Source organism: Anolis sagrei, chromosome 3, assembly GCF_037176765.1.
Source record: "Anolis sagrei isolate rAnoSag1 chromosome 3, rAnoSag1.mat, whole genome shotgun sequence".
Lineage (NCBI taxonomy): Eukaryota > Metazoa > Chordata > Lepidosauria > Squamata > Dactyloidae > Anolis > Anolis sagrei.
This window is the reverse complement of record NC_090023.1, coordinates 182,518,455-182,531,681: the sequence shown is the minus strand read 5'-3', so window position 1 is coordinate 182,531,681 and position 13,227 is coordinate 182,518,455. Positions and strand designations below refer to the sequence as shown.

General features: G+C 41.3%; 1 protein-coding gene across 2 annotated transcripts in view; it reads right to left on the bottom strand.

Annotated features, from left to right (window-relative positions):
* The window catches only part of PAPSS2 (3'-phosphoadenosine 5'-phosphosulfate synthase 2), a 77,915-nt gene that overhangs the window by 9,931 nt on the left and 54,757 nt on the right, over positions 1 to 13,227 (bottom strand). Inside the window, exons 7-9 of one of the 2 annotated variants that reach the window (XM_067465716.1) lie at positions 9,043 to 9,154; positions 7,046 to 7,075; positions 80 to 285 (exon numbers count right to left, since the gene is read on the bottom strand). In XM_067465716.1, coding sequence (XP_067321817.1) covers positions 80 to 285; positions 7,046 to 7,075; positions 9,043 to 9,154 — 348 coding nt within the window. The remainder of the gene's footprint in view (positions 1 to 79; positions 286 to 7,045; positions 7,076 to 9,042; positions 9,155 to 13,227) is intronic. The other variant, XM_067465717.1, reaches the window with a different exon arrangement.

Below are 13,227 nucleotides of genomic sequence, written 5' to 3'. Positions count from 1 at the left end.
ACAAACATGGACATGGACACACGCTCCAATTAAGAGGAAAAAGAACAAAATGGGATATATTTCTTCTGGGTTCACTTACTTTCACATGTGGGTGCTTTGCACATGTGGTCCCCCAAACACGTGCACAACGTTCTTCCTTCCTGTGCTCAAAAAATTCTGGATTTTTGAGTATTGCCACCCTCCGCCCATTGTACTCCAAGGTAAATGCACTGCAACCTTCCAGTCGTTTCTTGTCTTCCGAAGATATTGGAAGTACGATGGGAATGCTCAGGTTAATAACACCATCTGTGGGGGGTTTTTTTAAAGAGAGAGAGAGAACAATGTCATGCATTTCATTCTTTTTGAAATAATATATGAAAAATGCGGTTGTGGGTAATCTGACAACAGTTTGAAAGAAGTAGATCCTCAGCATCAGGTAACACAAATCGTGGTAGGACTTCACTATTCATTGATTTTGTCCAATGATAAATTAATAGTTCGCACATCAGTCTAAAGTTTTCCCATTTTAGATATACGCAAATCAAAACAAAAACTGAAAAAGCAATAATAATAATAATAATAATAGTGTCCAACATGTGATCCAGTACAACAGCCAGCAGAGTGTCCGCTGTGGACTCATCTTGTTGTGTTTCTAATAATAATAATAATAATAATAATAATAATAATAGTCCCAGTGGTCATCGGCATACTGGGTGCTGTGCCAAAAAAAATCCCAGCCAGCTTTTGGAAACAATAAACATTGACAAAATCACTATCTGTCAACTGCAAAAGGCCGCCTTACTTGGATCTGCACACATCATTCGAAAATGCATCACACAGTCCTAGACACTTGGGAAGTGTTCAACTTGTGTGTTTGTGATACGAAATCCAGCATACAGATCTCATTTGCTGTGACATACTGTGTTTTTATGTCAGTAAAATAATAATAATAATAATAATAATAATAATAATAATAATAATGACTCTGGCACAAGCCAGTCAAGGTGGCCCCAGTGGTGATCGGCACACTGGGTGCAGTACCTAAAGACCTTGGCCTGCACTTAAACACAATCAATGCTGACAAGATTGCCATCTGCCAGCTGCAGAAGGCCACCTTACTGGGATCTGCACGCATTATTCGCGGATACATCACGCAGTCCTAGACACTTGGGAAGTGTCCGACGTGTGATCCAATACAACAGCCAGCAGAGTAGTGTCTGCTGTGGACTCATCTTGTTGTGTTTCTAATAATAATAATAATAATAATAATAATAATAATAATAATAATATGAAATAGAAGACTATAAATGTAGATGCACCACAAAGCTATAGGTTAAAGGTACTCAAAGACAAAATGGAAAGGTGAGAGGTGTCTAACTGGGACAATTTTCCCCAAATTGTGTGCTGCCTTTGGGAAGGTGCCTTTTTCAACCACACTTCTCTTTCACATAGCTCAGCATCAGGGTCATGTGCTCCCATTTTTGGAAATCTTCCTGTGATGGTGAGGACACCATGAACAGGGTCTTCAGAGACAACTGAAGTGTATAGTCAGGCACAGATAGCCAGCACCTTTCAGACTGGATCCACAATGCCCTATATCCCAGGATCCGATCCCAGATTATCTTCTTATCCCAGATTATTTGGCACATAATCCAGTTGAAATCAGACAATCTGGGATCACATCCTGGGATATAGGGCAGTGTAGGTTCAGCCTAAGTTGTGCCAACTCCAATCCAGTCTACTAAACTGTTGGGTGGAGCAGCTTTCATCAGCTCCAGCCAATGAACTAAATCTTACACAATTAATACAACTGCATTACAATTCAACATATTTCCCGATAACAGCTTTCCTTCTTAAAGAGCAATGAAACTATACAAAAAACTTCTCTGCTATCAGCACATTTTGTTTAGTATAGTATAGTATAGTATAGTATAGTATAGTATAGTAGTTCAATAGTACATTTATTTTAAAAATAGTACATATAATAATAATACTGAGCCCCCGGTGGCGCAGTGGGTTAAAGCCCTGTGCCGGCAGGACTGAAGACCGACAGGTCGCAGGTTCGAATCCGGGGAGAGGTGGATGAGCTCCCTCTACCAGCTCCAGCTCCTCATGCGGGGACATGAGAGTAGCCTCCCACAAGGATGATAAAAACATCAACTCATCCGGGTGTCCCCCGGGCAATGTCCTTGCAGACGGCCAATTCTCTCATACCAGAAGCGGCTTGCAGTTTCTCAAGTCACTCCTGACACGATTAATAATAATAATAATAATACTTTATTTATACCCTATCACCATCTCCCCAAAGGGACTCGGGGTAGCTTACATGAGGCCAAGCCCAACAATTACATAAAAGCAAATATACAGCATAAAACAAAACATCAATAAAATATAATAAAAATAAATAATAAAATAAAAATGATATAAGCAAGCAATACAAAATAAAAAAAAATGTAACTTCATAATACTAGTTGCTTGGCCCTAATACTTGGGTGCGTCCCCACATTGTTCAAACATTACTTTTAAAAAGCAAACACATACTCCTAGTACGTTTCTTTTCCCATACAAACCAAGTCAACTTACCCAGTTTTGTTAGTTGGCTTTAAAAAAAATCAACAACCTCTGCTTGTAAATATTATAGATCGTTTTTGAAGTTTTCCATTCATAATTCACAATCAGTGCACAAATTAGAAACCAGGTGTGCTATCAGTTTTTTCAACGTGATGATTTTAGAAACAATTTCAAGTAATTTTTTTAGTGAATTCTCCGATTATAATACCTTAAACTATCTTTAAGATTTTGATCATCTGATTTTCTCGTCTATGGGTTGGATCCAAAGAAAAACAACTTCTCAAAACTGCTCCGGGCAGAAGCATCTAAAATCCCTTACATATGTGCAAAGCAAGAGTTAATGAGTGGGGCTCAAGTGAAAAAAGATTTCATGTCAATATACAAACCTGAATATAATGTGTAAAGGGAATGTACAACTCCATGTGCATGGTGTGTGCCTCAACACAACATACACACACACATAGTGCTGCAGCATTAAAAAAAATTGCTGAAAATATTTACAAATATGGGCACTTTACTGTCCAAAGGATATACTAATGGTGATGATATATGCATTTTAAGAAAGCAAAGGAAGCCTTATTGGTTCCAGTGTAAACATTTTCCCATAAACAGCAAAAATACTCCAAGTAGCTGTGTTTTCCAAGGATTAGTCTAACCCAGTGGTTCCCAACCTGTGGTCTGTAGACCAACAGTGATCTGCGAGAATTAAAATATGGTCAATAGCCTCACCATTACTACACTGTTGCAACAAGAGCGACTGGTATCACGAAACCCTCTTATAGTTTGTAAACTTATAGTGCCAAAATAACATGAGGGAGTGGCTTGAACTCATCCACAAATCACAGGGAAGGCTTTCCAGGCCATATCCGGCCTGTGGGCCATATGTTGTGCAGGCTTGCCATAGACCAGTGGTTCCCAACCTGTAGGCGGTGGACCACCAGTGGTTCCCAAGAATGAAAATATGGTCTGCAGCCTCACCATTACTACACCGTTGCCTCGAAACTACATGTCAACAAGAGCAACTGTCTTGTGAAACCCACTTACAGTGCTGAGGCAACAGGGATGTTGGGAGGACAGAGCCTGAAAGATTACTATTACCACATCAACTCTAGATTATTAAATATGGTTCTCTCTGGGTGAGCAGATGGTGACTACTGGATGGTTATATGTTCTGTATCAGAAACTAGAGCTGATGTGGTCTATCCAATGCAATTTTCTGAATCGGCACCCCAAATATTTAAATATTTAAAGCTTTAAATTGGCTGTCCTCCTTTCTTTACAACTGTGGACAGCGAGTGGAGTGGGGAGGCCTGGTCTCTGAGAGGTCCCCTCTATCTTGTGGGGTTCCTCAGGGGGCCATTCTCTCCCCTCTGTTGTTTAACATTTATATGCGACCACTTGCGCAGCTGGTTCGAGGTTTTGGGCTTGAGTGTTACCAATACGCTGATGACACTCAGCTGGTGCTGAAGATGGAAGGCTGACCGGACTCTGTACCCGATTATTTCCATCAGTGCCTCGAGGCCGTTACTGGATGGCTGCATGCCAGCAGGTTGAGGGTGAATCCAGCAAAGACGGAGATCCTATGGCTGGGTCAACCGGGCAGTGGGGATATCCAGCTGCCTACCCTGGATGGCGAGGCGCTATGCCCGTCAATATTGGTAAAGAGTCTGACAATGGAGGCCCAGGTCTCCGTCGTTAGCAGAACCGCTTTTTTTCATCTGCGGCAGGCTAGACGGCTGGCCCCCTACTTGTCCAGGGATGACCTAGCTACGGTAATCCAGGCTACGATCATCTCAAGACTGGACTACTGTAACGCCCTCTACATTGGCCTTCCTCTGTCAGTGATCCGGAAACTCAAGTTGGTACAAAATGCAGCTGCTCAGCTTCTTGCGGGAATTCTGATGAGATGCCACATAACACCAATCTTACTGCAGCTGCATTGGTTACCAATTGAGCACCAGATCACTTTCAAAGTGATGGTACCCACCTCTAATGCCTTGCATGGTCTGGGGCTGATATATCTGAGGGACCGCCTCACCCCCTACCAACCCCAGAGATCCCTCCGTTCTGAAGATCAAGATTTGTTGGAAATTCCCAGTGTCAAGACCTTGCGTCTAACAGCAACCAGACGCAGAGCCTTCACAGCAGTGGCACCATCACTCTGGAATACTCTGCTACCTGAAGTCCGTGCCTTGCGGGACTTATCAGCTTTCCACAGGGCATGTAAGACATGTGTGTTTTGACAGGCCTTTGACCTTTGATATTGCTGTTTTAAATTGTTTTAAATTGTTTTTAAATTGTGTTAGATTTTAGCCTGTTCTTCTAAGCTGCTCTGAGCCCCAGGGGAGTGGCGGCATATAAGTTTGAATAAATAAATAAATAAATAAATAAAATAAAATAACCAAACCAAAGCTAAAGTTGACCAAAAATTGATTCGTAAACCTTTTGGTACTGATGTTGGAGAGTGGTCCCTGGTCAAAGTGGTCCCTCATCAAAAAAAGTTGGGAACCACTGGTCTAGCCAAATATATTTTACATGTCTGCCATAAACCTTGCTTTGTGGTGGCAATTGCACTTGCACCCCAGACATAAGGACTTGATATGCACATATATAATGACCGAGTCCATCTAGAATAGACCAACTAAATCAATCAAAATGAGTAAGTCACCACTTATGTAAGTTCCACTGATTCAGTGAGTTTCTTCTAGTTGAGACTAACAACTTGATACAGACTCTGGAATCCAGAGAAGAAAAGCAAAATAGTGCAGGATCATGTAACAATGGAATAATATTGCTGGATGTCAGCTCACTTTCCCTGCAAAATGCTTTTTCTATCCACCTGGAAGCAGTTCTTCTGTGAGTTTGAGAGATTTAAATCTCATGGAAGAGAAGCTTTGAATCCAAGCCAGTTTACAAATTCTCCAGACTTTAATTTACATTTTAATGTTATATTATATGGCGATGGTTCGTCCATATCAAATCCATGCATGATCATGAACTTTTGAAAAGTAGCATATTCATACGAAGATTCAACCAGTTATATGTATTATTTTAACTCATCTAATCAGGCTCTTGTTCCCGAAGATCTTTCAAATACATCTCCATCTATCAATGGCATGGCCTTATCAGTGTTTTGTTTGTAAAGCCAATTGGGAATATTAACCTTCATGCAAGGCAAGGCTTTTTAGCCCACCTGGGTCATGTTTTCTTGCAGATCTACAATGCAGGCATTCTACAACATGGTCACCTACAAAACTGTAAACAACTCCCAATTCCAACCACTTGCCATGTACACATTTTTTCTATAGATAAAAAAAACTGAGAAAAAATTGTAGAAAATAAATTGATTTCTGTCACTGGGATACATTGTGATCTAGCTAATGGCATGAAAATAAATGTCCCATGCCAAAGACTAGCATGTGTAAAGGGTGTTAAGTTCTTTTTCATAAGGATTAATAACAGACTTTGTGTTAGATATGAATCTAGCACAACGAAAATCATTACTATTTGTAGTCCACAAGATCCAAAGTAGACTTCTTACCAAGGCAGTGATGGCAGCCCTTCAAGAGAAAAGGGACAATGTCAAGTGCCAGAAAGCAGGCTGCGGGCCCTTCTACACTGCCATATAATCCAGATTATCAAATCAGATAATCCACATTATCTGTTTTGAACTGGGTCATATGAGTCTACACTGTTACAGTAAGTAAGTCATAACACGATCAAGTATATGTGTGCGTTAAAGAAAACCTTATACTATTGATGATTATGTGCAGCTGCTAATGTAGGTCAACTAGCAAGTTTAGATCACACCCGGTGGGGTATAACTGTATGGTTTTTAGAATAAAGTTCAGCTTTTGTTCAGGCATTTTGCTCAACCATTTCTACTGCTCTCTCATTTGGAGGAAGTTGAAGAAGCCTTCTTCTGTATTGCTTACAAAGACTATGTAAGTTTGTTGCACTATTTGTTTTGTTTTCAACACTGCAAGTTTAGGTTTTAACTCTTCTGATAAGAGTAAAGTTTTTCTGTTTTTTCCCTCTTGCCTGGGTGCAACGTTGTTGTGTCTTCTGCATTGGACTTGACTGAAATACACTTAGCGCAACATACACTGTCATATAATCCAGTTCAAAGCGGATAATCTGGATTTTATATGTCAGTGTAGAAGGGGTCTACATTATATAGTTGCTGAGCTGTTCTAAGGCCAGTGGTTAGCAAACTATGTATGACCAATACTGAGAACAAGCATGGATAGATGTGGGTACAAGCCTGATTCACAGAGATCATAAAAAGTTTCTCTGGAGTCTTCAGTGTGAACAGAACTGAAGTGGATCTAGAATTGATTCCACCACCCCAGCCATTAAGCACTAGAAGAGAAACATGATAATTATAAGTGTCAACTGGTTGAATCATGAATATACTCAGACTGATTTCACTCTTTTGCATCAAAATTTCATTGCTGTGACACATTGTCTAACAAAAAAACTGCTGTATACATACCAAGCTCGGCTATATCAACTCTACCCCTTCCTGGCAAAATATAAAGACAATTATGAACCACACTTTACCCCCTCACTCCATTTCCTCTGCGATGTTAACGTGATGTTGCATTCCTTAAACATTATTCTTCTCTCATGATGACATTCCCATGGAGTGATCTACATGTGGAAGAAGGTCCTTCTGCAAGCGCTAACATGGCTGTGAGTGTGTACTTCCATCAGCATCAAAATGAACCACTGAAACTGGACATATGTGTCTTTTGATGCTATATTAGAAGTGTGTGAAATGGCAGAAATCTCATTCGTAACTCACTTCAAAATTCAGATGGCCTCCCGTTTCAATTAGGAAAGATTCAGAAAGATCGGGGGCTTTCAATTCATAATCTGAATTCCGAAGTTTCGTTATTATTTCAGTAAGATTCGTTCCATGAGCGGCAATTGGGAAATCTTCGAGGCTCGTTTCTCCGTCGTTTTTATGGCTATCAAAATGAAACTTGCCACACTTGTAGGCCATACAACCAGAAAAGGCAAGGTTTTCCCAATTTGTCACTGCAATGACCTAATAAGTAGGGAAAGCTGAAAAATCATACATAGTATCTACCAAAAGGCCATGATTGGAAAGAGATAATAATTTTTCAGAGAGTTGAAGGAGGTATGAAAGAGGAATCGCATTATACTTATTCCATCTTTATTTCTAGGAAATAATTTCATATTTTTAAATAAAAAATATGTACAGCTTTTTTTTTTTACAAGAAACACTTGTTATAGAAATTGAAATAGGGAAGTGGAAAGCCTTTCCAACCAGAGTCAACCCTTCACATTTGTGGGCCTGACTTTGCGGATTTGATTATTCACAGAATTGATTGAAACGTTTTCTCTAGGAATTGCCAGCTCTTCCAATATGACTATGAACTTCCTCTGGTCATGTAAGAAGACCTAGAACAGTGGTTCTCACCCTGTGGGTCCCCAGGTGTTTTGTCCTACAACTCCCAGAAATCCCAGCCAGTTGTCAGCTGTTAGGATTTCTGGGAGTTGAAGGCCAAAACATCTGGGGACCCACAGATTGAGAACCACTGACCAAGAGATTCCTAGAGAGAATGCCATTTTGAGAACTTCAAGGTTCTCCACTACAATTCTATGGTCAGATTCAATAGTTATTTTATACCTTTCTGGGATAACTCTAGGAATCTCTAGATCAGTGGTTCTCAACCCGTGGGACCCCAGATGTTTTGGCCTTCAACCCCCAGAAATCCTAACAGTTGGTAAACCAGCTGGGATTTCTGGGAGTTGTAGGCCAAAACACCTGGGGACTCACAAGTTGAAAACCACTGTTCTAGATCTTTCAACAGAACTCAATACCCACTTACACTACCATATAAAATCCAGATTATTTGCTTTGATAATCTGGATTATATGGCAATTTAGAAGGGACCTGGGAGTCTACTGTTTTTTCTTTCAGACATGGTCTATCTTTGTATATAGAACCATTAGTCTCAATAAGTTTGTATTTTCTACAGTATAGTACTACTGATTTGCAGGGCTGTGGTAGACACTAAGGCACTGGTCCTCAACCTGTGGGGTCCCCTGATATTTTGGCCTTCAACTTCCAGAAATCCTAACAGCTAGTAAACTGGCAGGGATTTCTGGGAGTTGTAGGCCAAAACACCTGGGGACATATAATCTAGTTCAAAGTAGATAATGTAGATCCGGCCTCAATAGTATACTGTGACTGGAAGTCGGGTAATTTAATGATACACAGTTGTATACATGGTTTCAAACAACTGTGTTCTGGTCAGGCATGTATTACCTATGTGTACTCTATTGTGACCAGCATACTTTTAAAATTTATTCTCAGCACTGATACCATTACATAATAACGTGATGAAATTGTGCTCCATTCATCTCAATATGCAGCTGTTCTATATGTATTTATTCCAAAGATTGTATTAAAGGGTACGGATAAGTAGACAAACTTTCTAAGGAGCCAGCAAATCATACCATCCAGCAAGGTCCCAAAATGGATAACTTGCAAGTATTCTTTCTCCCGCATAAAGCCTTTGAGTGGGGTGGCCCAACCTTCACCCAGGACTTGAACCCACTGTAGATCCAGCTGGAAAAAGAAGAAAAGAGGGTGCATGAGAGATTTACAAAGGGGTTTCTTTGCCTTTCATTACAGCAAATTATAGCAAATTGTTTACTAATGAAATACCAGCAGCTGTTCCCAATTTTCTAAGCCTTATAACCACAAACAAACACACCCTTTAAATAAAACTACTGTATATTCTGGAATACAAGGAGACTGGGGCTATAAGACGATACCCCAACTTTTAAACACAAAATAGAAAGTTAGGGATATACTCGCTGTTTAAGACAACTCTGCATTCCAGCCAGGTGGTTTCTTTCTCCTCTCCTCTACGCCTGCTGTGCGGTTGCCCCTGGGCCCCTGGGCTGCTTCCCACGCCACGTCTGGATGGGCCTCCCGTGCTGCTCAGGCTGCTCTCCTTCTTCCTGGCGCCAGTCTCCTTCCTGGTCCCACTCCGCCGCCATCGCGCCTCTGCCTCCCAGCCCCGCCAAGTCCCACGAGAAGTGCCTCTTTTCCCATGAGACAACGCTTGGAAAAAGAAGCCATCATTGTTCAGGTTGCTCTCCTTCTTCCTGGCCAGGCCTCGCGAGAAGCGCCTCTTCTCCCATGAGACAATGCTTGGAAAAAGAAACCACCATTGCTCAGGCTGTTCTCCTTCTTCCTGGCTAGGCCTCACATTGTCTCATGGGAGAAGAGGTGCTTCTCGTGAGGCTTGGCGGGGCTGGGAGGCAGAAGCACCATGGCAGCAGAGTGGAGCCAGGAAGAAGGAGACCGGCACGAGGAAGAAGGATAGCGGCCTGAGCAGCGTGGGAGGCCCTTCCGGGGGCGGCGTGGGAAGCAGCCCAGGGCCTGGGCGCCAACAAGGGAGAGGCCTGGGCCTGAGCAAGGAAGGCAGCCAGGAAGGGAGGAAGGATGGGGAGTCCACCCAGGAGGCCACCATGAGCCAAGGCAGCGGAGGAGGAGGAGGCAGAGGAGGAAGGGAGCCCGAGGCCAAGGCCCTCCACACCAAGAGGCTCTACTGGTGAGGAGGAGGGAGAGACCCCTAAGGGCTGCGTTGTGCCTGAGATGGGCTTTCTAAGGCATTCTGGGAGCTGTATTTTTTATTTTATTATTATTATAATTTTATACCCTGTGTACTGGACAACCCCCAACTTTTTATAAGATTTTCCAGGCCTAAAAAGTTGTCTAGTACGATAAATGGTAACTAGATTCAAGTGCCTAAATCATTATTACGTACTCAGCTGCAAAATACTGTAACGTATTTATAACTAAAAGACACAACTGATCACAGCCATCTATTAGTCTATGGTGGAGGATTTAGAAATGCCTACAAAAAACATTTATCTGTCCTCCAAATATTTTGGACTTCAACTTTCCAATTCTTCACCATGGGCCAGGTTGATGTGGTGTCTGGACCACAAATGTTCTAGAGTGTGCTCTTCAATGAGGCCCCTTCTACACTGCCATATAAAATCCAGATTACCCTCTTTAAACTGGATGACCTGGTAGTGCAGACTTATATAATCCAGTTCAAAGCAGATAACGTGGAGCTCACATCCTTTTCTAAGAACTATTTACGTAGTTGCAGCACTATGATTCTACTTTAAATGCCATGATTCCATCCAATGAAATCCTGATATTTGTAATTGAGAGAAGGACACTTAGTAAAAATTAAGACCCACCGGAGAACAAATTCCAGGACTTTATAGGATTAAGTCACAGCCAATACAGCAGAACTGTGTTAGGAAAGAGACCTAAGATATGTCTAGTGATTAAATTTACAAATATGAGCCAATAGATGGCACATATGTCATCAGATACATTTTCAAACAGAGAGAACTGTATTCCTTGCATCTACATCATATTCAGGAAGGGGAGGTCACAAAAATGTATGCAAGGAGATTATTCTGCACTTTGGCGCAAGAAACTGCTTCAAATCACTGTGACAAAGGTGTCTCACAGACAGGGAACTCTGGCTTACTGAATCAAAAACCTTGGAAGACAATAAAACTATGATTATATAACCACAACACTGAAAAGCCTGCAACAACGGGGATGGCTAGTCTATATAAATAAAAATGTAATATTCATTTGTGGGATTAACAAAACTTAAAAACCACTGACACCAAATTTGGACACAAGACACCTAACAACCCAATATGTCCTTCACTCTATTTTTTTTTGTCATTTGGGAGTTGTAGTTGCTGGGATTTATAGTTCACCTACAATCAAAGAACATTCTGAACCCCACCAATGATGTAATTGAACCAAACTTGGTACGAAGAACTCCCACGACCAATAGAAAATACTGAAAGGGTTTGGTGGGCAGCGTCCTTTGCTTTTGGAGTTGTAGTTCACCTATATCAAGAAATCACTGTGGACTCAAATAATGATGGATCTGGACCAAACTCAACATGAATATAATGATGGATCTGGACCAAACTCAATATGCCCAAATGTGAACACTGGTAGAGTTTGGGGAAAATAGAATCTTGACATTTGGGAGTTGTAGTTGCTGGGATTTATAGTTCACCTAAATCACAGAGCATTCTGAACCTCACCAACCATAGATTGGGCCAAACCTCTCACACAGAACCCCCATGACCACCAGAGTGGGCCACAGCAACGCGTGGCAGGGGACGGCTAGTAAATAAATAAATGTTAGAGGGTGTAAAAACCTGATTCCCCAATAATGTGCTGATAACTACACATGAGACAGAGGGATATGGGCCAAACCTAAAACAAAGCCCTGCATTCAATTGTTAGTCTCAACTAACAAGAACAGACCAATTGAATGACTGGTATTCACATCACACTTGACTAACCAAGTTCACATTGATTTGGCAAGTCTAGTCCAGTTAGGACTAGCCAATGGAATTAGGCCAGAACTATTTCTATATCGTACTCTTCCATCTTGTACCCTGACAAAAAGAACCTGCCCCACCAAATTTTATGCAGCAGTAAATGCATAAATCTTTAAGATGCCAAGGAGCTCTTTTATGTATTTGTTTACCACATTTACTAACCACCTTCTAATAGGTGTTCAAGGTGAAGTTATAATAGGTTCACGTAATTAAACTTTGTAGAGGTCACTTTGAAATGCAATAAAATGGGAGCTATTAAAAACCCTGATCTTGTTAAAAGAAGCCAGTAAAAGTCCAGTCTGGAGACATGTTTTTAAAAGAAGTCATTCCAAGGTAAAAGAGAGTTCAGAAAAAGTCTCCCAATATGTAATGAGAGAATAAGTAATAATAAATAGAATGAGAACTTGCTGCCTTTAGTTAATAGATATTCTCAAATCTGTCACTTGAGACAGGCTGTTTCACTTCTCTAGTTCTGGGTCTTCTTCAACCTATGCCTTTTAGACACCGACATAGACACTTCTGAAAAGTGAGAGAAAAGCAGAAGTGGGCAACTCTTTTTTAAAAATTAATTTTATTTCAAAGGTTTGGTACTGTTTTATTATCTTGGCAGAGGCCACTAGGGGGCGCTAGAGAGAGAGAAGGATAGTCCATTTTATAGGGGGTAGAAGGTGGGTTGAAGGAGTAAAACCATTTCCCCCTGTTTTCCTGTTATTCCCCGTCCATGCCCCCACCATGGAAACAACCCTTGTTTATGATAAAGGAAGTTTTGTGTGTGTGTGTGTGTGTCAGGAGCGACTTGAGAAACTGCAAGTTGCTTCTGGTGTGAGAGAAGTAGCCGTCTACAAGGACGTTGCCCAGGGGACGCCTGGATGTTTTACCATCCTTGTGGGAGGTTTCTCCCATGTCCCCGCATGAGGAGCTGGAGCTGACAGAGGGAGCTCATCCACACTCTCCCCAGATTCGAACCTGCAACCTGTCGGTCTTCAGTCCTGCCAGCACAAGGGTTTAATCCACTGAAGCGAGGAGGGGGAATAGCCAGTGTAAAAGGGGGAAAGGGTTTTCCTCCTTAAAATGCCCCCTGTAAATAGACTATCATTCTCTCTGGCACCCCCTAGTTGCCTCCACCCAGAGAATGGAACAGTACCTAACATTTCAAAAATTACATTTAAAGTAAAAAAAATCAAGAAAAGAAATACAGAATATAAACACAAAAAATGCCAAGAAAAATAAAGAAAG